The sequence below is a fragment of the Eucalyptus grandis genome, chromosome 6 (genome assembly GCF_016545825.1).
Source record: "Eucalyptus grandis isolate ANBG69807.140 chromosome 6, ASM1654582v1, whole genome shotgun sequence".
NCBI lineage: Eukaryota > Viridiplantae > Streptophyta > Magnoliopsida > Myrtales > Myrtaceae > Eucalyptus > Eucalyptus grandis.
Window position 1 is genome coordinate 50,828,629 of NC_052617.1, and position 23,725 is coordinate 50,852,353.

Consider the following 23,725-nt stretch of genomic DNA (forward strand, 5'->3'; position numbering starts at 1 on the left):
ATTGCATGTATTTGATGCATATGTTATACAAAGCTCGCAAGATTGGCCAGGAAGTGAGATTCCTTTTCAAAATGATTTTCTGGTTTTTGTATGTGGAAACATGAAGTTGAAACACGATTGTCACGATGGACAAACAAACTTTTCCATCGTAGGTGACTAGGGGTTTTCAAAATCGATTAATTTGAAGCAAGCGAATGCACGACGGAAATATAATTCTTGCAATTGCAAGCTTATTACATACTTTACTTTTAAGTACCAAGACTATCTATCGCAAGATGTTCTTAGGTATATTATAATGGATGTCCTTGCCAAGTCAATGAGATTAGATTTAGAAAACAGAGCTTCTTGATGGCCACATCGTGTACATTCCTGTAAAGTAAAGAGTTAGGAAGCTTCCGGAGCAATAAACATAATAAACCTGCGTAATGCGATTAAGGGAAGAATTAAAAGACAGAAATTATTACTTCTTGTTTAGAAATACATAGACTGAGTTCACGACAAAAAGGCCCAGAACCAAAACAGTCGTAGGAACCTCGACTCAATGTGTTTGAGGCCCACCGCCAGATTTTGTTAAGGTGATAGCACTTCAAGCTACAAAATCAGATCCAAATCCAATTTCACTTAAACGGTCCTTCCCATTAACCCTATAATGCGAATTGTTCAATATATTTCTTTTCAGGCCTGTGACGCCTAAGTCTTCCATGGCCTCGCGTTTGGTCATACGATGTTACAATCACGGGGAGCACAGGTCTGACGCACAGTTGAAGGTGATAAGAAGAGGAAAGAGGTATTCTAAAATACCTCCTTTTTCTGGGCCTATGTTTAGTAATTTTTGTGCAAAATCTCTCCGCCTGTTGAGCAAAGTCTTTTCCAGTTTGCACCTTTTTTGATTCAACAGTTCATCGAGTCGCATAAGAATATCTCGCGAGTTACAAAGGTCACGTGTAGTTCCATTTTCTAAAAGAAATAATCAGTAAATCACATAATTTCAAAAAAGCCACATTGCAACTTGTACATAAATCTTTGCATTCAAATGGAGTTACATGTCACCCCCCTTATCTCCCTCCTTCCTTCCTTCCTTCCTCTATAGAGCTTCGCTTCGACGGTGCATCCGGAGCGAAGAAGCGAATTCTATTGTCCTTGCGCAAAAGGCCGGAGTAGAACGACCATGGCTCGTTTGTTTCAGTCGTGTTGTGCAGGATATCTGACCCCAGATGCCAAAGCTCTTTGTTGCTCTATCTGCATTTTTTTTAAATGAAAACGCATGCAATGAGTGACATTAGTTACTAGTCAAAGCAACATTTGAGTTTGACGTTTGAGTTTGATGTGTTTGTGGTAGTATAGAATGGCAAAGTAAGAGCTTGTTGTTTGTTAGTGAACAATCTAGCTAAAGATTCTGTAAAGCTGCATACCTGGAAAAGTTCGTGGAGTTTGTTCTTGAGGTAGCAATATTCATGTTCTAGCAACTCCAAGGCTCTCAAGCACCTAAAAAGAAAGAAAGATAAAGGTCATTTCGTTCTAAGCGAAAAAAAGGAAAAAGCAAAAGGTTTGGGAACCCAGCAATGTTTCCTTCTCTGGGGAATAAGTGCAACAGTGAAAGTGGACGCGAAAACAATAAAGTACCCGGCATGGTTGCTCTGCTCGGAAGCGGCGCGGAAGGCGACGCAGACGTTGCGGACGCGCTTGGCACCGATGCTGGAGCTGCTTCCCATCATCTGATTCAAGTGTATCTCCATCTTCTTGTAGTCCGACAGCTCTCTGTCCATCCTGTCTCCAACATATCCCATCATGACCAACGAACAAAGAAGCAAACTCAAGCGAGAAAAATATGATCACTCAAAATATGCGCGACCAGCTACTCCGTCAAACTGTTTAGATTGAGTGAAAGTATGTTTCTGGATCAACAGGTGAAAGAGGACATACACACACGGTTATAGGAGAGAAATGTATGCAATAGAGATAGGATATGTTGTTTATCTTGCAGACAGCGATGACGCTACGCAAGCTCAAGAGAGTAGAGTTGGTCGAGCATTTGACGCTTTCAAGATGCCCAAATGCAAGAAAAGAAAGAGAAAAGAAACCCTCGAAGGAGAAGTTAATTACAGGAGCATTCGGAGGTTGCGGAGGAGCTTCTCGGACTCGGAGAAGTAGATGGTGATGACCTCCGACACGAAGTTTGGGGAGCTCTCGTCTTGGAGCTGTTGCAGCTGCAAGAACTGCTCATCCAGCACTCCCTGCCAACACAAACCCCACATATCAATCAAAATGAGTTGCATATGAAATCACCATTAAAAGCCACGCATTCTGGAGAGGCTGAAGAAGAGAACATGGAAGTGAAAAGGAACAAAGACCTGGTGGAAGAGCAAGGCGAGCAAGCGATTCATTTCGGCCCGCAAGAAGTCCACACCCCACCCCAGCATCCACAGTGGAAGCCCCGTTTTGGCTCGTCTCTTGCCACCTCTCCTCTTCCACAATCCGAACGAGAGACCTTTTTCCCTCTCTTTCCTGGCTTTTGAGCGAGATGGGGGTGATTCAGATTCTCTCAAGTTTGCTTCGCGCTCGCTTCTGGTCACGCAGAACAGATGGGTGTGCCGTGCGCCCGTTTTGGGTTTCATCGACAGAAGGGTTTCGACGGCTATTTAAAGGCTGCGGACTTTGCATTTCTCGCTGGTAGTTAGATATATAGAGTAAGACAAGACATAAAATAGATATATAAGAAAAGGACGCAGGTACATCAGGCCATGCCTGATAATGACAAAAAATTTAGAATTAGAATCGCTGGACAGACGCGCAACTCTGCTCGATTCTCTGATGGAATTCGTTTCTGAACCTCCGGTTCAGTCGATAGCCAAAAAGGGAGGGACATAATTTGATAACTATCCAAATCTCTCAAATCTCTCTCTTTTTTAGGCCATAAAAGTTAGAGGATAATCGAGAAATAGTCGAACCGAAAGATTTAAGCATTTATAACATAAAAAGCATGATGAACGATAAGCAAGAACAGCTATATTGTGGCATTTTTTTTGAAAAAAGATTTTGTATTTAACGATTATTTACTCAAAGGTAAATTAAGAATACATGATTGAAGCGAATGGCAATGTATAATGAAAAGATGCGGTTCTAAAATTGGACATAATATTTATGACAACCCTCGACAATAATACATGACTGCATTAATGTACAACAACTAAAAGAATAAAATATAGGCCGAACATTTGTGAAATGAGTTGAAACATAATTTTCATGATTATTGCATCTATAAAAATCGTAGGTGTAAATAATTTTAGTTTTGCTCATCACGTCAAATAGACCTAGCATGGGCACGGCTAGGCCTTCTTTTAAAACTTAATTTTGCCCCAAGGTCCAAAAATTCAGCAACTAATGGTTACTCATAGGGACTATTTGGTAACTACCAGCTAGTTAATAACCGTGAAAAATATCAGTGACTATCAGGGCACTCTAGACATCGGCTTGAGCACAAGGTACAATAGATGAGATGAGGAGTCTTGCCAATTTGTAGTATGGTTTGCTCCGCCCGACATGCTAAAGTGCTCGGTACGGCGAGCCCATACTGGGCCAACCCATTTGTTACACCCCTAATCACCTCTAGATTTAGTTATGATAAATGATATGTTTGTCCAAGCACTTGCGCACATTTAAAATGTTGAGAGTACATATTATTGGAACTATATTCAACAATCTTTATCGACCTAGATAATAGGAGGAATTCTCGTATGTAAAAGTGAATATTGATAGGTACGCTTCACTAGATAAATGTCGGTGTGCTTTTCTCGTCCTTTTTTTAAAAAGATTTCTCACTAACTTATATATAAACACAGAAGGAAAATTACACTTAACAAGCGGATTTGTTTTACCACGAGTGCCCCATCTGCAACACCGTCTTTCACGGCGGCAGCTTAGGGAGCGTGAAGTGGAAGCGCCGCCACCGGCGGCTGGGGCATGGGCTTGTGCAGCCGGGCGTGGTAGCATGGAAGTTATCGAGGCGAATGCGGGGAATCTCCCGGACCAACCCGGACATAAAAAAATCGAATTCTCAACTCTGGCTTTTGCACTGAAATGAATTGCCGAGAGAGAGAGAGAGAGAGATTGGCGACCTGCTGTTCCCGTACCCTCCATCCCCTCGCGTGCTGTCCCCGGTCACCCAGCTCAGGGAGGCGCTCCCTCTTCCAACCCCTCTCTCCCCTGCCCGACAACCGCCTGCAGCCGGTGAACAATGTCAGCAGAAATTGACCGAACATCACAAAAAAAATGGCAGACCCACTTTCGTCCCTCGCCCTGTATAATATATACGCAACCACTCTTTTCCCCCGTGCATGCTTTGCTGCCGCTGCTGTAGATAATACGTGTGAGTTTTCGCCTTTTCTTGGCACTTTCTATCCCTTTGCCGTTCCTTCTTTACAGAAAGAATTCTTTTTTCCACAGCTTTTCGTGGGAGGGGTCTGAATTCTGAATTCCGCATCGGTTACGGTGAGGGATGGTGCGGAGCGAGCGCCCGGCGCAGAAGGGAGCTCGGCCTAGTCAGGGCCGGTGACAGATGGTGGGTGACAGTCGCATACTTCTTCTGACAGGTGTCGAAAGTGTGGATAACGAATTTGTCTTTTCGGTGGCTCTCGGTTTGGTTTTGGGTCGTCCAAGGATAAGTTATTAGAGTAGGAAAATTCAAGGCTTACACGCATCATGGAACTTTTCATGGTGATAATTAGGGTGGTGTAGTAGTCTGGGTCCCCACTTTTCAAGTGATAATATAAATGTAATTGGAGCACAGAAGTATAGGTGTTAATTGCTGCTACTGTAATCTTTTATATAATTGGAGCATTCATGAGGGTGGTCTGGCCATCCCTTACTTTTACTCAAGAATGTTGACTCAATTGTGTTGCAAAACCCATATGAGGATTTTTTATTTTTTATTTTTGGGAAAGAACCCATTTGAGGATTCATGCATAAATTTCTCATAACTTCTGTACTCTAATTGACTGGCTATTCTATATTGTTGGTTTTAATCTGGATTACTTATAGTCCGTCTATAAGGAGCCTCATGCGTCGGATTACCGTTTCCACTTCTTAACCCGGTATAGGAACACGTTAGAAGAGCCCCCTTTTTGGTTGTGATTATGGACTGGTAAGTGAATGATGCCTTGATTAGTAGTTGTTCTTGCGGATTTTGAAATGGAAGCTTTGTCAAAATGCCGTGTGCCTGGGAGAGCACACATGTTGCTTTACAAACTCTATCCATTTTCCCCTCTTTATGCAGAAAGGTTGCTGGTTATTGAACTCCTATACCTTTGTTAATGAATAGGGATGACAAAACACATAAATCGTTTGCACACGGAATGGTTTATTACAACCTTAATTTGTTCTTTGGAATGCTATCGGAGGGCTTTTAATCTATGAAGAGTGGCGTATTAAGCTAAACTATGACATTGCACATTTGCTTTATGCCTCTTCTTTGCCTTTTTCCTCATGAAGAAAATCTGGTTCAAAGGTTAATAAATTTTACTTATACCCATTTTCCCCTTGCAACAATTTTCAAGTGCTACTTTTTATCTGGACAGTATGGTCAGAGAAAGACCATATCTGCATGATGGGGTAAGCTTTAAACAAATTCTGAGAGAGCTAGGTTAGGCAGGCATGTTAATTTGGTCCCTGAGACCTGGACACTTTTCGAAGTTCGAAGCGATGTATTCTTGTGACGTAAGCAAAGCATAATGTGATTATTGTCTCTCATGATGATTGTCTCGAAAACTCAGCCCCCCAAAAACATGCGCGTACTAAGTTTGCATTTCAATAATCTAGAAGATCAGTGCTTGTCGTGGCGAAAATGGAGGTGGTTTTCTGTGTGTTCACATACGGTATACTTATGTTGAGGGCCTACATCAATCATCCTTTAAGCAAGTGATTGAGTAATTATGCAAGAAAACTCTATTATAGATCACCAAGGATAGTTGGTTGTTGCTAAAAAAGAAGAGATTAGACCAATCAAATCATCTCTTGTTTGGCTAGGTAGTCCTTATGCGCACACAAATTTTGTATCTTTTTGTGACAATGGAACTCCAAACCTGGATAGCTAAACTAAGGTTTGATTATCTTTGTGTATGTATGATGCCTCGTATGGGCGTTAGAAAGTTCAACCCAAAAGTTTAAGCTGTTAGATAATAACGGTATAATATTGCCGGATTTTGACTTGTACTAAAGCAAGGAAATATATATCTGGAAAGTGAAATAGTGGTTTAAAAATATTTGAATCTATGACCTCTTGCTTTGATAATATAGTAGAAAGTCCAATCTAAAAGTTTGAACTTTTAAAACAATTGCTAGTGGTTCTATTAAATCTCACTGGTAGCCTAAGGTTTTGGGTTAAACTTTCTAACATGGAGTTTGTTTAGACTTTGGATTTACGATTAGTTTAAACTTTTGCTCATTAACATTTTTGCAAATCTCGCAGCTCTCAATATATTTTATGTAATATGAAACACTCAAAACAAAATATCAAGTATTGACATGTAAATTAATTTATTGTTTTTGCGTGAAAAGTAAAAACATGAAAAGTTACTCTTTGCTTTTATTTAGACAAATACAGCATTGATTTTCGTAATCAGCATATTCTCAAAGATGGAAGGCCAGGAGTGACCCACAATGAGCTAGCCAAGAGATATGTGTTAAATTAATTTCATCAAAGAAGCACAGAAAAAAATAATTTCATTCCCTCAGAAAGCTCAAGTAATGTTCTTGCACGAATTGAAATATCACTCTACAAACGATTACTATTTTAAAAACAAGGTAAAAACGAAAAGGCATCAACACAGCCGCGAACACCTCTGCTCCATAATAGAACTCTAGCGGACCATATAGCTCTAAGCCATTTGAATTTTGATATGAACAAATAGAAGCACGCTTGATTTGACGTAAGCAACAAAAGAGTTTTGTTCCCACCCACGTAAAATAACATTAAACATGCATCGATTTCACCGACGATAATCATGCTTTGTTCCTCTCGTGCTCACTTGGTAAAGGCATTATGTACACCCAAAGTTATATTAAAAGGAGATTATTCCCTTGGCTTCGAAATTCCCAATTCTTGGGGAAATCCTCCTCTTCCTTCTTTTAATTTAATTTGGTAGAATTTAATATTAGCCGCTATAAAGTAGGAAGTGGCACTGGCTTTGCCTTTTCCTTTTTGTATTTGTCCTCTTTAATCATTCTTTTAGTTTGTGTGAGTATGGTTGTTCTGTATAGTTTAATAAAGGGATGAGAGTCTCGAGTTCGTCGCTCGAGACCGTGGCACGACCTACTTTGTTGTTATCAAATAATTGGGTCCTTTTCGGGCTAAGAAAATCCGAATTCTAAATAGGGTCTTCTTGAATGATTATGTCAGTGAAAATGTTAAAAAAAGGTACTCAAGAAACATTTTCTATGTGACAATTAAGAGAGATTTACCATTTTTTAGGGTTTTGATTTTTCTTTTGTTATGCGTAACCAATTTGAAAATTTGATTATTCACTAATAAGATTGCATGAGTGATAATATACTGAGGGCACTCTAATATGATTCCGCGTCCCATCGAGTTGTTGGTTGCTCAGATTAAGCTTAATAATATACAGATCGACTTCAAAGTAATGGTTACCTATAACACGGGAAAAATTGATGAATTAAAAGAGTCCGAATTTTCTTTATTTTGTCGTTTAACCATTTCTGGAGGGCACTCCTCAATTAAAAATCCAAATATATATTAGGGAAAAACTCGAGGTTGACCAGATTGGGAAAATGGCTACCCATGTATGCTATAGTAGGCATGAAATTTCCTGTTCTGAGTCTAATGGACATGAATGCACTAGTACGCCTTCCTCGTTCGAGGATTGTGTTTGAATCACCACTTTTAGGGAAAATTTCAAAAAATGACCCGAAGTACCCTTATTTTCTCAAATAAGGACCCGAAGTGGACTTTGTGTTAAATAAAGACCTGAACTGACCTTAGTTGTTTCAAATAAGAACTTGAAGTGACTTTAATTGTTTCAAATAAGGAGCTGACCTCATTGATTGATTAAATTTTCCAATTGGTCTAGGTATTTTCATTATTTGCCATTTTCTCTTCTTTTTTTTTTTCCTTTTTTTTTTCTTTTTTGTTCTTCTTCTTCCTCTTCGCCGGTGGCTGGCCGGCCATTGGCGATGCCCATAAAGGGTTGGGAGAGGGTTGCCCTCACCAACGAGGGCCACATACGTTGGCCACAAGCGAGACAACCCTTGCCTAGGGCCATCAACGAGGTCAGCCCTCGTTGGCCCTAGGTGAGGCCGACCCTCCCCAGATTTGGCGAGGGTGGGCTCACTCGTGGCCGGCAAGGACTGGGCAACCTTATCGACCGTAGGCGAGGCCACCCTTGCAAGATCTGGCAAAGGTCGGCCTCACTTGCCCCAGATGAAGGCTCGACCACTCTAGCTAGCGACTAGCAAGGTCGTCAAGCCCTCGCCAACCGAGGGCAAGGCCACCCTTGCAAGCAGGCGATGACCCTCCCCGGCCCTTACCAACGGTCGGTCTGGTGAGGGTCGCCTCACCCAAGCGAGGCCGTCCTTCACCTATGCCTAGTGTGGGCGGCCCTCGCCCAGCCCTCTATGGACATCTCTGGTGGTTGGCTAGCCACCGGCAAAGAGGAGGAAGAAGAACTAGAAAAAAAAGAAAATGACAAATGATGAAAATATCATTGATCGTCGGAAAGTCAAGTTCTTATTTGAAATGGACAATATCACTTCATATTCTCATTTGAAACAACATTCACTTCAGATCCTTATTTAAGAAAGTAATGTTACTTTAGGTCTTTATTTGAAATAAGGTCCACTTCGAGTCCTTATTTGAAAAAATAATAGCACTTCGGGTCCCTTTTTGGAATTTTCCCCCACTTTTACACTCCCTTGCGGCCACCCCAAGAACATATATGGAATTTCACTTGTAAGTCTCATCAGCATAACGTCTTGTAGAGAGAGGCAGACCGAGATAAGGGATAAACCAAAGTAGCCAAGTGTTTTTAATTTCTCTATTAATTACCTATGCAAAAATGTACTTATTATTAATCACCGCTTGGGCTAGATAGAAATAAAATAAAGGAGTGTGTGTATATATATTCTTTGTCTTATGAAGCTTAATTTTTCATTTTGTCCCTATATGCACTGTTGCAATCTACGTCGAAATGCCCTTAATTCTTGTCACTGATTACAGCTCGCCAGTGTTTGGAGGCAGGCAAATGGATGACACGTATGTTTTGGAGAAGTTGGTATCTTGGTATGAATTATGATGAGATTATTTGGCTCTCATTTGGGGTGCAAAATATTCTTTTGTAGTAGCAGACACAAAGCATCATCGCTTAATGGAAGAGATGAGCACCGAGCAACCTGGTTGGACATATAAATCCACTCCAAGCCAAAAAAAAAAGCCCTTCGGTCGAGCGGCGAAAAAACTTGTCACACAATTATGCATGATGTGAAAGTGTGATGGTGGAACGAGATAAAAATAAATTTCCCGCTGAATTTAGGTGACTTAGATGTCAAACTCCAGAGACTAAGAGGGCAGAGTATTCTCCACAAATTTTAACTCATCCGAGAAAATTATTCTAAACAATTCACAACCCACCCAATTGCCGATTGCCAAGACTATCTCTTGTTTAATGGAATAATCATTAAATAAGTCTTAAACCTATTACAATTGTGTCAATTCAATTATGAATCATTTATTTTCTTTCTTTTTGGCCAATTCAGTCGTAAACATTTTTGTTGCGCCAATTCAATCCATTCAGTAAATTTGGTAGTAACACATGATGTAGACACTGTCCTGCGAATGTTAACGTGACAATTTTGTAATAATATTTTTTATTTTTTTGAATATTTATTTATTCTTTTTTATTGTTCTTTTTCTTTTTCTCTTCTTCCTCTTTGGCTTCCTTACCCCCACGATGGCCGGCACACTGGCCACTGGGCAATGCTTGTGAAAACCTCATCGGCTGGCAAGGGTCACGGCCTTCACTCACTCTCGCAAGTAGCCTCACTCATGATTGGCGAGGCCATGGCAGCCCATGACGGAGCCAATTCTGTGGATGGCTCAAGGATCGAGGAGGACGAGGACGAGGACGAGGAGGGGGCCAACAACAAGGGGATCAGGGCCTGGTAGAAAGCGAGCTTAGCATCGGACGACTACTACTCCTTGACCTGTAGGCTGCGGTAGCACTTAAGAGCAGAGGTCCTACGTCGCGGGCTCCCTAAGAAGCCGCAGTTGTACGCGCAAAGGCGTGGAGCCTGGCACCGATGCTCTTCCGCCATCTTTTCTTTTTCCGGGACCTACCAAACACACACATCAAAACTGAAGTGTACCTGACGATCACGACCTCAAACACGCGCGAAACCCACAAATCACAAACGAGCAAACAAACAAATCCAACTCTGCCCATCTAAGGGTCCTCTCTTTCCTCCAAACGTACCAAATCGAAATGGCCATCACCATAAACCTCAGGAGGTCGGAGAGAGATGGAGACTGGCCTCTCCCAAGTCTGGGCAAGGCCGCGTCACCCAGATTTGAGCATGGGTGGGCGAGGGCCGAGATCCTCGTTGATGGCCCGCCAGGGCTTCATAGCCATCACCCAGTGGCCGGCAAGCCTCATTAGGCATTGCAGGGTGAGGAAGCCAAAGAGAAAAAAGAAAAAGAAAATTCAAAAAATTAATTCAAAATTCAAAAAAGTATAAAAATAATATCTACAAATTGCCACATTAGCGTTCGCCAGAAAACCGACATCAATCAAAATTGGCCGGATGGACTGAATTGACACAAATACAATGGGTTTGGGACCGAATTGGCTAAAATAAAAATAAAATGTTTAGGACTGAACTAAAAATATTGCAATCGATTTAGGACTGTTTTAGTAATTTTCCTTTTGTTGAACTCTGGCAGGTCGGGCCGTGGGTAAGGCTCAGATTGTTAAGCCCATCTGGAGTCCAGTGATGACCCATCAGATCGAGTGTCTGAGCTTGAGCCTAGTGGAAAGCGGGTGGGTTTCCCAAGCTAATCCATCACCAAATTAGGACCTGCCCTGGCTGTTGCCCAGATCAGACTAGGAAGTTTAATTTGGTGGCTCCATCGAATTTCAAGCAGCTAATTTACGTAGGCGATCGAAAAGCAGCATTACGGTCAAGGCTGGTGGTGGTGTGATGAGATGAGGAGCGGTGTAGGAACAAATCAGATTTTTGTGGGTGAATCAGGAAGCCTTAAAAGAGGAGGATTTATGGAAGAATGCTGGGTGGCGTTAAAGAGTGGATTATAGAACAAAAGCAAAGGGACAGTGGGGAAAGATAATGGTGTCGTGATAAGGTGGCTCGGATATTTGAGTGGTCATGAGATGTGGACTGCTATGATAAAAATCTCTGATTTTTTCCACGCTTTCTGATATGGTCTCAACTGGTCTTTTCTCGTTATTTGTCTTGTTTGCAGATATTCCTGCAAAAATCGGTGCTTGGGATTGTTCACATTACCAATTTCTTCTCATATTTTATCTTGTTCTTCTTGCACCCCATTGATAATCACAGAGCTCTCTCTCTCTCTCTCTCTCTCTCTCTCTCTCTCTAGTTGGGCTGCGACTGAAGTGGTGAACAATATGGCGGCAACATCTGCTTCCATCTTCACTCCCACAAGTTCGTTCTCGGCTGCGAGAGTGGTCTCTAGCAGGAAAGAAGCTCCATCAAGCTCAAACACTCTCGGTGGGTCTCCTTATACTCTGTCCATCCATGAGTTCATAGAGTCCCACTTAGTGGGATAAAGCGTAGTTATCGTATGATGAGCACTTATGGCCGAAGTAATTGACGCCAGATATCCTATTTTTGCTTGGTACGTTGAATTGGTAGGAATAGCTTTGTACAGAAATGAGACTTAATTTCATCGAAGTAGGGAAGTTGCTAGAAGAAGAATTAGATGAGATTGAAACTGTTTGCTCTGCTCTGGTTGTATTTTGCCTATTCTCAAGTTCATTCATGACCGATCAGCAAGCATGTTTTATTCTACTTAGAGTCGTCTGCTATAGGTTCTTAGGGTTCCTCGGATTGACTTCTACGTTTATCTCGCATGGTGGCTTTCCATAACAGGAACACGAAATACGGAGATTGTGATATAATAGACATTTCGAGTCGTAATCCTGATAATCCATCCACTTTTATTCTCCACATGCACTGCTAGAAAGGGAATTGTGCTAGACTTTAGAAGCCTAACGGTTCAAAGTCATTACGCAGTAAGCAGTTTTCTTGGCTCTTCGGTGAAAAGGAACTTAGAGAAGTGTAAAGTTGTCAAGGTAGACACTAAAGTCAGGGCCGCCGCAACTGTCTCAACGGCTCCAAATGAAGAAATCAAAGAGTAAGATCTCCCGCTTTCAGCTCATGACGATAGAGCGACTGTTTATTGTTTCCATCTTTGATTATACTGCGATTGGGTGACTCTTAACTCATATATCCATGTTGATGTTGTTTTCCTTCGAAGCAGGACCCGTCTCTACCGTATCAGGCTATAGAAATTTGAAGCTACCTCTGTATTTGCATTAAGTACGTTGAACTTTTGTCCTTTCTTTTACAGATACGCGCTTCCCTCATGGGCGATGTTTGAACTTGGGAGGTCTCCAGTATACTGGAAGACAATGAATGGTCTTCCTCCTGCATCGGTATGAGATGAGTTGCTTCCAAATTTTTCATAGCAGAAAGCTTCGGTTAAAACTATATTGCATTGCTGATTCTGTGATTGCCAATTTTAACAGGGAGAGAAGCTGAAGCTTTTCTACAATCCAGCCGCTGCGAAGCTTGTTCCAAATGAAGAATTTGGGGTTGGTTTTAATGGTACTTCTCATGTCTTCTATTGACTGAGATCTGCTAAGACCTGCATATTTCCTTCAAGTTCTTGTTTTAAATGGATCGATTTTAATTTTGCTTGTGAGATTCTCAGTTCAGCTGTGAATTTTTCGTTTGACAGAGTGCCTGGTTCTTAGATTTCTTTGCATAAAGTTTGATCCTCAGGCCTTTTTGCTGTGCATTCTGCAGGAGGTTTCAATCAGCCTATAATGTGCGGTGGCGAGCCAAGGGCAATGCTGAGAAAAGATCGAGGCAAGGCCGATTCTCCAATTTACACCATCCAGATCTGCGTTCCCAAGCATGGTTGGTATTACTTATGAAACTCTATTTTGTTTACTATCGTTCTGCTTTAGAAGAACTCATGCTCCTTCGAGGTTGGCAGCGCTGAACTTGATCTTCTCATTCACAAATGGAGTCGAGTGGGACGGTCCTTACAGACTGCAGTTTCAAGTTCCCAAGGCTTGGAGAAACAAACCGATGGACTTCTTTAATGAGGTCAGCCATACGTCTGCTCTTTTCTTTATCATCGCAAAGGAGGGATGATCATCAAACCATAATGAAAGGACAACAAATGTAACCAGAGTTCTCCCAAAATGATATGTACATGTTAGAAAGTTCAATCCAAAAACTTAAGTAAATAATATCGATATTTCAACACCCCATCTTATAAGTTGATAGGTAAAGGTAAAGGGAAACGATATGGAATTTTGATTACGCACCCCTTCGCATAAAGGGTAATTGGCTTTGATGCCGTGTTAAAAGGTCCAATCTAAAAATTTAAGTTAATAGACAGAGGGAGACTACATAAATATAAAAAGTATTTGAGACCTGTTGTTAACTGATGTGGGATAATATTTCAACAATAATCAGTTGACACATCAGTATCTCCAGCACTTAAATCTTTTGTGACCTATGAAATTAATTTTCCTTAAGCTTGGACAGAAAGGATTAGACATTCTATCATGACAAGAACTGTGTACTTTTAAACACCGTGATCTTGTACATCCTCGGTATTTTCTGTAATGGAATCGTGATCGATTTCTTGCGGCACCTTCATGGAATGATAACAGTTTCATCTACATCACCTCGTGTTCTTATCGCAGGGCCTTGCACAGGAATTGAGCAATGAAGGCGCATGTGAAAAGGCCATCTTTCCGGACACAAGCATTGTAATCACGAGATGCACAATGATCGGTAACTTGTCTGTTGAAGGGGTAAGTAACATCCATTGCTTCCATTGTTTCCACATCTTCGTGCTCCTGCAAGAAGTCCCCCTTGTAACTATTTCTGCTTGTGATTCTCGATCCAGGGCGATCGCTGCAATCTAGATCTGGTACCTGGATGCATGGATCCTACCTCCGACCTATACAATCCACTCGCCAACGTCGACGACGGGACATGCCTAGTATATTCTGATTCCGAAGGCGAAAACTAAGCACTGTACAACACGCATTATCTTTGCATACATTGAAAGAGCGTCCGAAACGACAGCAGCGGCATGCCGTAAATCTCTTCCCTCTCGACGTGGAGTGAATGCGATTTGTTACGTCGCATCTGCCATCAGCATATGTGCGACTGCAGCAAGTGATGATGAGCCTGCATCGGCCCCGATTGTTCTGTACTTAAAACTAGGAAACGTACCGAAGGATTAGAGTAAATGTCAAAGCATTTAATTAATGTGGCCTTCCAGATACTGATTTACAACAGTGCATGATTTGACAAAAGCCCACGGATTAGCATAAATTCTCTCCGTGGCGAGCTTAGACTGATAATCATTCATCTCATAAAGCTAACACGTATCAGCATACATACACTGGACGTCCTGTGTACATTTGTCGAAATCCAAGTCGGAGCAGTAAAACTTATTACCGAAAAAATAAAAAAGAAGTTCTGGGTCCTGCTTTGAGTGATCAAAATACGACTTCAGAAGCAAAGACAAGACCAGGTTCTGCAAATCCCAACAGAAAATTCCACGCGGCGAAGAGCCTGGAAAGTGCAAGGAAGTCGGTCGCCTAAAAGCTGTTGCGTTTAGGTCAAGAACCGGGGGCCGAGAACGTACAAGAAAGTCCAGCTTCGCCGACGGGATTTGCCTCTGCTACTTTCCTGAATAATATAAGATGTAAAATGGTATGACACGACAGTCTCGATTTAATAATCTTACTCTCCGTTTGCACCTGCATGGATCCACCCATCATCATGATCACGTCGGTGGCAGAAGAAACATGAAACGTGTGGATTAATATTAATCATTTTTCTCATCTAACTTTGAGATAGCATTTGCCTAAAAGGATAGAATTTGGCGAACCCATGATAAGCTACAGGGATTAACGGTTAAATAAACAAAGATTAAACATATACGTATAGATATCTGGAGGTTATGACCGCAGTCCTTTACGTAATTACAAAATGAGAGCGGATAGCTAGCTTGGGCTTTGTTCGTTAGCTTGGCATTGCAAGTGGGAAATTTTTCAATTCTCATGGCTGTTTTTTTCGTTTTTTGGTCTTTGCTTGTCCTTAATCTAGAGGATAAGCTAGAAAATGCATGATTTGAGAATTTAATTTGATTTGTGAGAGAAAAGATAACTAGAGAATGTCATCAGAAAAAGAACAAATAAAGAAAAAAAAAAGTGAAAATTCAAAGGCACAAAAAAAATTTCTGAGCATCCAATCCCAACTTCTCTGTCCCTACCGTTTGCCTTTTCTTGTGAATTTCTCCGTTCGTTCCCCCCCAAAGAAGAAAGCCTTCACGGCAACAGGTCAAGCTTATGGTACACGTTTATGTGCTGTTTTTTTTAATTTTTATTTTTTTGGTCCAACACGCGTGTCCAACTCAAGTCATGAGAGCCTCCTTTGGAATCCCATTGCCAATTCCACCTTTGCTCATCTTCTTGCTCTCTTCGTACTTTCCGGCGAGAGAGTCGAACAGGATCCCGGCACCAATCCCGACAGCCAAGTCGATGGTGTAGTGGCCTCTCGTGCCAAGCAACCTCACCATTTGTAGCACGTTGAGGGCGTCGAAGAGCCATGCTAATTCCCACCTCTGCATCCTCCTCATGTCTAGGGAGGCGATCACCGAGCCCGCGACATGGCCGGAGTAGAAGAGGAAGAAGGAGACGTTGCCCACGGGGAAGTCCACGCCTGAGCCCAAAAATCCCTGAAATGAATAAAACTTCAAATCCCGGAAAAACTCAATCACGGTAACAAAAAATGGGTTTAAACCCGCAAAGACTACAGGTTCAAACACGACCAAAAGTCTAGTGTCCCTAAGGCAACAAAGTTAACTTCAAACACAAGTAAGGAGTGATGTTTCAGTATCTACTTCTTTGTTTTTTTATTGGGTATCTTGCGTTTAACAGATCTAGGGGGCTAAGCCAGGGCAAAGACCTACCTCATTTATGGAACACCTTTAATGTTCAATTTCATTGTAGTTTTAGTCAAGCCGTCAAGCTTCATTACATCGACGTAATTCATCACGACGATATACCATAAAAACCCATCGATCAATCCAAAAGAGCACACGCGATCTGTGAGCTGTAAATATCCAGCAAATGCATGGAAAACAAAGGCAAAATTAAGGGAGAGGAGACGAAGGAAGGAAGGAAGGAAGGAAGGAATGGGGGAACCTGAGGAAGAGGGAGCTGAGTGGAGTAGCCCAGAATGCCACGGCAAGTGAACATGAAGAGCGTCGCGATGGTCGCTCTCGGCCGGCGCTCGATCACCCACGTCCACAGGATGTACGTCGTCTGCATCCCCACGAACACCTGCCCACCCACCAGAACCACACACACCATGCACATGGCATCATAAATCATATAATAATACATTGGTCCTTCCTTGATCCGGCATTTAATACAGTTTATTCGCAGGGATGCATGAAAGGGAACTGGGAATCCTAGATCGCCAAACAAGGAAGGAGGCGGGCATCGCGAGACCAGGACGATGCCATTCATGACGGCCTCCGTATCTGGTCACGTACGATCCGGCTCCCGCACGTAAAATGCAGCCACGCGGAAAAAGGAAAAGAGAGAACAGCTGTTGTTCGTCTTTATCCGACACAATAAATGCTAATGTACCGTGTTGAGGGCGGCCAAGAGGGTGTTGAGCTCCGGCGACGACGAGAGCAGCCGGTGGAGGGCCTGCGTGGCCACGAACCCGATGTCGAACGGCGGCGACGACGCTGGGACCATGCGGAGCGTGTACTCCACGCCCATGAAGAAGAGCAGGCACGCCGCGAAGACGCACGGGATCCAGTGGTGCCGCGCCACGTGGGCCACGTCCCGCCGCGTCCAGTTCACGAACGAGGCCGGGCCGTAGATGGCGCCGCCGAGCCAGCCGGCGCGGTCGTCGGGGACTTCTTGGCCATGAGGGCGGCGGCGTTCTTGCGATCGGGGGCGTCGGGGAGGGGCCCGCTGGGGGGGATTGATCCGGTGCTTGAGGGTGCAGGGGGCGGGGGAGAGGGAGTGCTCGGTGATGACGCTCATGGCGGATGGAGGGGAGGAGGGGACGTTGGAGAAAGCTTCTGTGGCTGTTATGTTATATAGAGGCTTGAGAAAAGGGCGGAGTTCTCGAGAGGGATTTCCTTCCTTTTTTTTCTTTTCTTCTTTTCTCTCTCTTTTTCTTTTTTTCTCTCTCTTCAATCTAATAATTCCTGGGATATCAAGAATTGATCTCGAGGGAATACTGGCATTTCCGTCTTCTTCTGCTTCTTCTTTTTTTTTTTTAACATAAATTGGTCAAAAAGGAGTATGAATAGTATGAAGTGGAGATGGTCGACCGGGTGGTGGTGGTGTTGCCCGGTGGTGAAGATTTCTCGACTTTTCGTCGTGCGTGACACTGTAGCAGGAGAGAGAGAGGGAGAGGGGCCCAGTCGACGCGGTAAACTCGTGCCCATTTTTCGATGGGAGCAAAGTGGCACGATGCATGATCGTCCATCCGACAAGTGCAACTCCTCGTTTTCCAACGTGGGTTTCGACGCTCCTTTCATCTTCTTTCTTTTTTTTTTTTTTTTTTTTTTGGTACTCTGAATTTGCATCGAAATACAATGACGAAATATAACATACAGTATTTTGTGACGTTAATATCCAAATAAAATGTTAAATAAAAATCAATTTTAAAGATGATATAAAATCAGATTGCATAATTTTTTTTTAAATAATGTAAGTAATAGATTGATACATCTGACTTTGCTAGCCATCACGCAAGAATTGTTTTCATTATGCGAATCATCATTACTTCCAATCACTATGTAATAATCATCGTCGATCAATCAATCATGTTCTAACGATCAAAGTGAAAATGAGAAGTTATATGTCACATGACTATCATCATTGAAGAACTCAAATCTCTTTACGAGTGCCTCGATCCTTCAAGGCAATTTATTCACGACCAAATGCATGTCCGCCCCTAGTACTCGCTGCCCAGCACCGTCCTTCTCCTCTCCGTCCCCTCACTGCCCCCGGATTGTCAGGTTCGATGTCCAATGGCGTCTGAACTTCTGAACTTCCCGCACGGCATCTACCTCCCTGTTGCCGCCCTTCACCTCCACGTTGACCGCACTCGCTAGTCGCTACCTATCTTGATCACTCCACGACACCATCAGCGACCGGAGGCTCATCTTCGCTGATGTCCGAATCACCTAACGCGGTGAGGCTAAGCAAAAACTACGAGCTACTAGAGGTGAAAATGGTAGTGGATTTGGTGAAGCTGGCGGCAAAGGAGTGAAGGGGGGATAAAAAGTTAGGGTTTGACGATCCTAGGGAGGGAGCTACAGTATTGACATCCAGATATCACGAGAAATTATGCTGGGTAAGTGAGATTTTTAAATATATTTAAACCTATTTTCGATTCCACCACACGTATGATGGAATTTGCTATAATTGGGAGGATATTCAAGGGAATTCAAATCCCATCTTATCTTATCATATTTCTTCCCAATCTGAACAACCTAAATTTGTAAGTTTACCCTCATTTTTACATGTGTAATGTCGCTAGATGCTTTGTCATCGGGGAAGTCATTCACATATTATGTTACTTTGATTTAATTTGAGTGAAAATCTTGAAAACTTGTGCCATGCGGTTGACTTGAGCGTGATTCTTTTTTTAACAATATTATTGCGATTTTGTTAAATAGCAACCTAATTGTGTCAAAATCTCCAAACTAGTACATTCATGTCACATTTACCCAAAAATTAATTTTTATGTCATAAAAATCACAAACTAGTATACTTCTGCCATGGGGAAAGTATCAAAAAAGTATTAAACTTATTGCATTTATGCTTATTTAGTACTAAACTTTTTAATGTAGCCAATTTACTCCTTAATATTTTCATATTTTTCTAATTGAATTTATTAAGTCAATTTTTATTAGAAATCACTGGATTTTGAATTTTTTATCATTCATTTTGACCAGCATGGGTTGCCAACCACTAGCGACTACCAACAGACCCTCAGTGAGTACTAGCGAGAATCATGGCCCTCACTCGCTGGCGAAGGTGCAAAGGCCTTGCTAGATCTAAGCAAGGGCCTTCGTGCCCTTCCCTACAGTTGGCAAGGCCATTTCCAAATCTAGCGAGGGCTATGACCCTTGCCAGCCAAAATGGAAGAAGAAAAAAAGAAAAAAATAATTAAAGAAAAGAAAAGAAAAAAAAAAATGAAAAATGATTAAAAATGTTCATGTTAATGTTGATTGTGCTACGTAGCATTGCAGATGTCCATGTCAATGTTTTCCAGACAAAATTAATTGGAATAATTCAATTGACAAAATGTGAAAATATTTATGACTAAATAAGTCCAATTTTTGACCAAAAAAATTTTGGTCCAATTAAAAGATTTATAATTAAATTGACACAATTATAATAGGTTTATAACTTTTTTTATACTTTTCCCATGACACACATTTAGGATAAATCAAGGTTTTTTTAAGAAATTTACCATTTGGAGTAAATATGGCACGAATATATCAACTTGAATTATTTTGTGCTATAAAAACTATGGAGTTAATGTGATATGTGCACACTAGTTTGTATAAATTGGCACAAGTAGATATGTACGGGAGTTATAAATTAGTTTAAAATAAATATGGCACAATTATACAAGTTTAAGATTTTTGAAGCCCTAAACAGTATTAGGATGAAATTAGTGAAAATTAGCAAAAAAATTCTAAACATATTATAATTATATCAATTCAATCCAAAATCTTTTTTTTTTCGAATTGAATCATAAATATTTTGCGTTTGTGCCAATCTTGTTCATCTAGCCAAGTTTGGCCGAAATGCTAACATGGATGCTAACATTCTTATGTGACGCAAATAATGCTGATATTGATAATTTTTAATGATATTTTTAAAAAATTTATTTATTTTTAATTTTTTTCCTTTTTTTCCCCCTCACTTCCTTCTTCCTTCAATTAGTTGTCAATCGGCTAGAGGCGAGAGCTAGCAAGGTCAACCTCACTAGCCACTAATGAAGCTCACCCCATCACCCACTGACGAGGGTGAGTCTCACTAAGGGACTGAATCTCGAGAGCTTGCAAGAGGGATTCCATGTGAAAGGTGTAGGGGTGGAGGGGATCGGGTTGCGCCAATTGGAGGAATAGAGGTGGCTCCCTAAAGCTAGATTGAGAGGGAGCAAAGTCGAAGGTGGGAGGTCAAAATCAGGGCTAGAGTTTGCAAAGGGGTCGAGCGATTCGACAACTTGATGTTGCTAAGAGAGGATAAAGGAGGTGGTGATTGATTTGACAGAGCAAGGGGTGGAACTGTAGAGGGCGTTGAGGAGAGTGCAAGTCCTAGTGAAGATCAATGCCTGAGATGCCATTGATTAGAGCTTGGAAGAGGAGGAGATGATGGTACAATATCTTAAAATAAGTCCTGGGGTGGGTAAGACTCGACCTCGTCAGTGGCTGGAGGGAGCTTCGCCACCCCTTGCCTCTAGCTGATCGGTGAGATCTACCAACTGATGGAAGGAAGAAGGAAGGGGAAAAAAAGCAAATAAATAAATAATAATTTTTAAAAATATATTAAAAATTATTATTAAAAATCATTTACATTAACAAAAGTCGCACTTTATAGGACATCCAATTAGGGGTGTACAAATGAAAACTCACCTAGACCGCTCAGAACCAAACCGAAACAAGTGATTCTTAAGAGAATCAATACTGTTCCGGTTCTATGGGTAGATTTGCCCACCCGTCCACCCTGATCGAACCGGTTATATTATAATAATATATTAATTTTTAATATTAAAAATTTGTTAGGATTAATCTCTAATTTTAGGATATGCCCGGATTTGAGTGCAAAAATGTGCAATATCTCCCTCTCGATCCATGCCCGTCATGTGTTTGAAGAAATGCCTAAACTAGATTTGTTAGAATTAATATCTAATTCCGAATTGTCAAAAGGAGTTTGTGAATATATGATGTGCAGTATAGGTTTTTTTGTTGATTAATGAGAATATTTTCAATCAAATTTCATCTCTACTGAGTCTGAATCTCTTCAGTCTTTGGTTACCTTCGCTTTATGCTTTGGCCATATCCTCGTGAATGTCCTTTGTATTTGAGATGCGACTATGATCATGAGTCTTGAATGGATGATGATGAGGATGAATGCCGGCAAATTCCCATCTAGTGGTCAGAGGCAATCGGAGATGGAGGTCCAATGATGGGTCTTTTGTTTGAGAGTACGGTATTACAGGAGTCATGGCGTTCTGGACTTAATGTCCTATTTATGGGTAATTGGATGAAAAATTCGAGAAAGAAATAAAATAAGATAAAAAGGAATGAAAAAGCTTCTTAACTGGTTCCATGGATCCACTTGGGAATGATCCGATTCCCAAGTGGATCCATGCAATTAACCGGCGGCTCCCAATTTTAATTTTCTAACGATCCTTAGCTAGTGATTCTTAGTTCTAGGACAGGAACCGCCCGCCTAGATCATGCACATCCCTGCAGCCAATATCCATGTCAACTATTTTTTGTCAAAATTAACTAGATAAACCGAACTGGTATAAATATAAAAAGTTGAGGATTAAATTAGTAGAATATCAATGGAGATTTAGGATTTTTGTTGGTAGTTCCCCCAACGAAATCATGGAAAGGGACCGGCCTCCTCCAAAGTCAATACCCACTTTTTATCTTCACTCAACGTCTTCATATTACCGACCCAAAAAACGTCTTCATATTGATTACCGACCAAAAAAGGATTAACGTCCTCGTATTGATCGGGAGTTGCGCCACATAAGTACCCAATGTCAAGAAAGAAACCTGATTGTTCTATGTCCCTTTCTCCTTCTCTCTGCCGTGATCCGTCCGAGTTGATCGACAGGCAAGCTCAGGCTGAACCGTACTTTAGGACGGACCTAACTTGTCGTCCGAGCGCATCCATTAATGAAGAAGAATACGTACGTTATTATTTTTTCGAGTTAGCATGCCTGAACCATATAATTAAATGTTCTGCACTTGCTCAAACCCGCCCAAATTTATCAAGACTTTGTGGTGGAGGGAGCTTGGTCGAGCCCCTAAGCCGTTTAATAAGGAAGTGGTAAGATCTACCGCTCGCACGCTTTGACTGGCCACCACCCGGTCGAACCACCCCTAGCGTCCACCGCGATCACCATCGCCACCGCCAAGCCATACACATGAAAACATCCTGATCGCTGCTCGTCGGCCTCGACCATTCTTGCCCACCATGTATGGTTGCAACGGTTCTTCAGCGGATGAGGTCTGCAACCTTTGTCAACCTCAAACCAAATGGTTAATCGCCATTATCCAGCGGCGAACAACCTCGAATCAAGGTCAATCAAAGGTCGTCGACCTTCGGTTTATCCTAGCGATCTCTCAGAGATGCAGTTCCGATTAGGGGTAGACCATTTATGTCCGTCGAATTTGGTCATGATTCATATGGTACTGACAGCGTGACCAATGCAAGCAAAAGCACTAAATAGGCGGTGGTGCAAATATATGTTTAGGGTTGGACATAATAGCGACTTAGAACTTTAGTGGTAACTCGCACATGAAGCAAAATTAGCTTCGAGGTTTTTCATTTATGGAGAAAGCAAACCCAGTAAACAGCCTACATCAAGACCCAACCAACTATGCTGCCGGTGACTCTCATTTAATTCGATGTTCATTTTTGGTTCCATGCGTAGACACGCTCGTCCAAGCTCCAAATCCTCCTTTAAACACAACAGCACGGATTTGATGGCGGGGACAGCAGCAGCACCGACAGAACCGATCGAGAGGAGAGGCTGCCCCCAAGCAGTTGTACTCTTTCATGTGTCTAAGGAAAAGGCACGACATCCCTCAATTAACTGTATTAATCACTTTAACTAGTTTCATACCGAGCTTAATGATTTATTTATTAGTGTACATATAGGTAGTATTTTAATTTGAGCTTACTTAACTTTGCAGCTTCAAATCAAAATTTGTCGTTACATCAAAAAGCTTTTTTTCTAATTTTCATATATATATATATATATATCAGAATCGTTATCAACTTTTGTCCAAGACAATTACTCTCTGTCCTTGTCGAACCAGGTCACGACAGAAAGGGCGCAAGCAAGTCCAAGCTGTATGGGTCTCAAGAAAGGGAGTGGGAAAGGTTGGACCTTTCTCTCAGACCCTCAAATGGGATGGTTAACTTCCCTTAATTACCTAGTAACCATTTAATTATCGTGTACCTCCAAATTAAGTGGAGTGAATATGTGGGAAAGGGTCGCTTTCCTTATCTACCGGCTTTGACCAATTCTCATACGACGACTCTCGCTGACGTCGATCGATGAACAAATCTCGCAAATTGGCCTCCGTGGCCTCAATGTATAGGCCAGTCATGTGGACTGTCGACTGGGTCCCTGG

General features: G+C 41.8%; 3 protein-coding genes across 4 annotated transcripts; 1 reads left to right on the forward strand and 2 right to left on the reverse strand.

Annotated features, from left to right (window-relative positions):
• Positions 1–905: 905 nt before the first annotated feature.
• LOC104450564 (pseudo histidine-containing phosphotransfer protein 6) lies at positions 906–2,599 on the reverse strand. The gene is made up of 5 exons (XM_010065167.3): positions 2,352–2,599; positions 2,104–2,234; positions 1,624–1,767; positions 1,413–1,485; positions 906–1,239 (listed from the first exon to the last, which is right to left on the reverse strand). The coding sequence occupies exons 1-5, from the start codon at positions 2,418–2,420 to the stop codon at positions 1,183–1,185; spliced, it is 474 nt and encodes a 157-aa protein (XP_010063469.1). The 5' UTR covers positions 2,421–2,599; the 3' UTR covers positions 906–1,182.
• Positions 2,600–11,481: 8,882 nt separating this feature from the next.
• LOC104450565 (hypothetical protein) lies at positions 11,482–14,622 on the forward strand. 2 transcript variants are annotated; one of them, XM_039316083.1, is made up of 9 exons: positions 11,482–11,500; positions 11,618–11,748; positions 12,274–12,394; positions 12,611–12,695; positions 12,789–12,867; positions 13,069–13,182; positions 13,262–13,374; positions 13,983–14,093; positions 14,189–14,622. In XM_039316083.1, exons 2-9 carry the CDS (start codon positions 11,646–11,648, stop codon positions 14,312–14,314), a joined length of 852 nt encoding a protein of 283 aa, XP_039172017.1. In that variant the 5' UTR covers positions 11,482–11,500; positions 11,618–11,645; the 3' UTR covers positions 14,315–14,622. The 2 variants fall into 2 exon arrangements, with proteins under 2 accessions (XP_039172017.1, XP_010063471.1); XM_010065169.3 differs by lacking the exon at positions 11,482–11,500 and having other exon boundaries at positions 11,515–11,748.
• Positions 14,623–15,425: 803 nt separating this feature from the next.
• Positions 15,426–17,377, reverse strand: LOC104450566 (phosphatidylcholine:diacylglycerol cholinephosphotransferase 1). The gene is made up of 3 exons (XM_010065171.3): positions 16,953–17,377; positions 16,503–16,640; positions 15,426–16,033 (listed from the first exon to the last, which is right to left on the reverse strand). Exons 1-3 carry the CDS (start codon positions 17,358–17,360, stop codon positions 15,710–15,712), a joined length of 870 nt encoding a protein of 289 aa, XP_010063473.2. The 5' UTR covers positions 17,361–17,377; the 3' UTR covers positions 15,426–15,709.
• Positions 17,378–23,725: the final 6,348 nt, after the last annotated feature.

Coding starts and splice junctions, on each gene's coding strand:
- LOC104450564 (XM_010065167.3), bottom strand. CDS start 2,420: ATGCTGGGGTGGGGTGTGGACTTCTTGCGGGCCGAAATGAATCGCTTG. Junction 1,768..2,103: donor CGCAACCTCCGAATGCTCCT/GTAATTAACTTC, acceptor TGTTGGAGACAG/GATGGACAGAGAGCTGTCGG. Junction 1,486..1,623: donor GAGCAGAGCAACCATGCCGG/GTACTTTATTGT, acceptor CTTTCTTTTTAG/GTGCTTGAGAGCCTTGGAGT.
- LOC104450565 (XM_039316083.1), top strand. CDS start 11,646: ATGGCGGCAACATCTGCTTCCATCTTCACTCCCACAAGTTCGTTCTCG. Junction 12,395..12,610: donor CCAAATGAAGAAATCAAAGA/GTAAGATCTCCC, acceptor TTTCTTTTACAG/ATACGCGCTTCCCTCATGGG. Junction 13,375..13,982: donor CGATGGACTTCTTTAATGAG/GTCAGCCATACG, acceptor TTCTTATCGCAG/GGCCTTGCACAGGAATTGAG.
- LOC104450566 (XM_010065171.3), bottom strand. CDS start 17,360: ATGAGCGTCATCACCGAGCACTCCCTCTCCCCCGCCCCCTGCACCCTC. Junction 16,641..16,952: donor TCTTGGCCGCCCTCAACACG/GTACATTAGCAT, acceptor GTGGGTGGGCAG/GTGTTCGTGGGGATGCAGAC. Junction 16,034..16,502: donor CTCAGCTCCCTCTTCCTCAG/GTTCCCCCATTC, acceptor TATTCATTTCAG/GGATTTTTGGGCTCAGGCGT.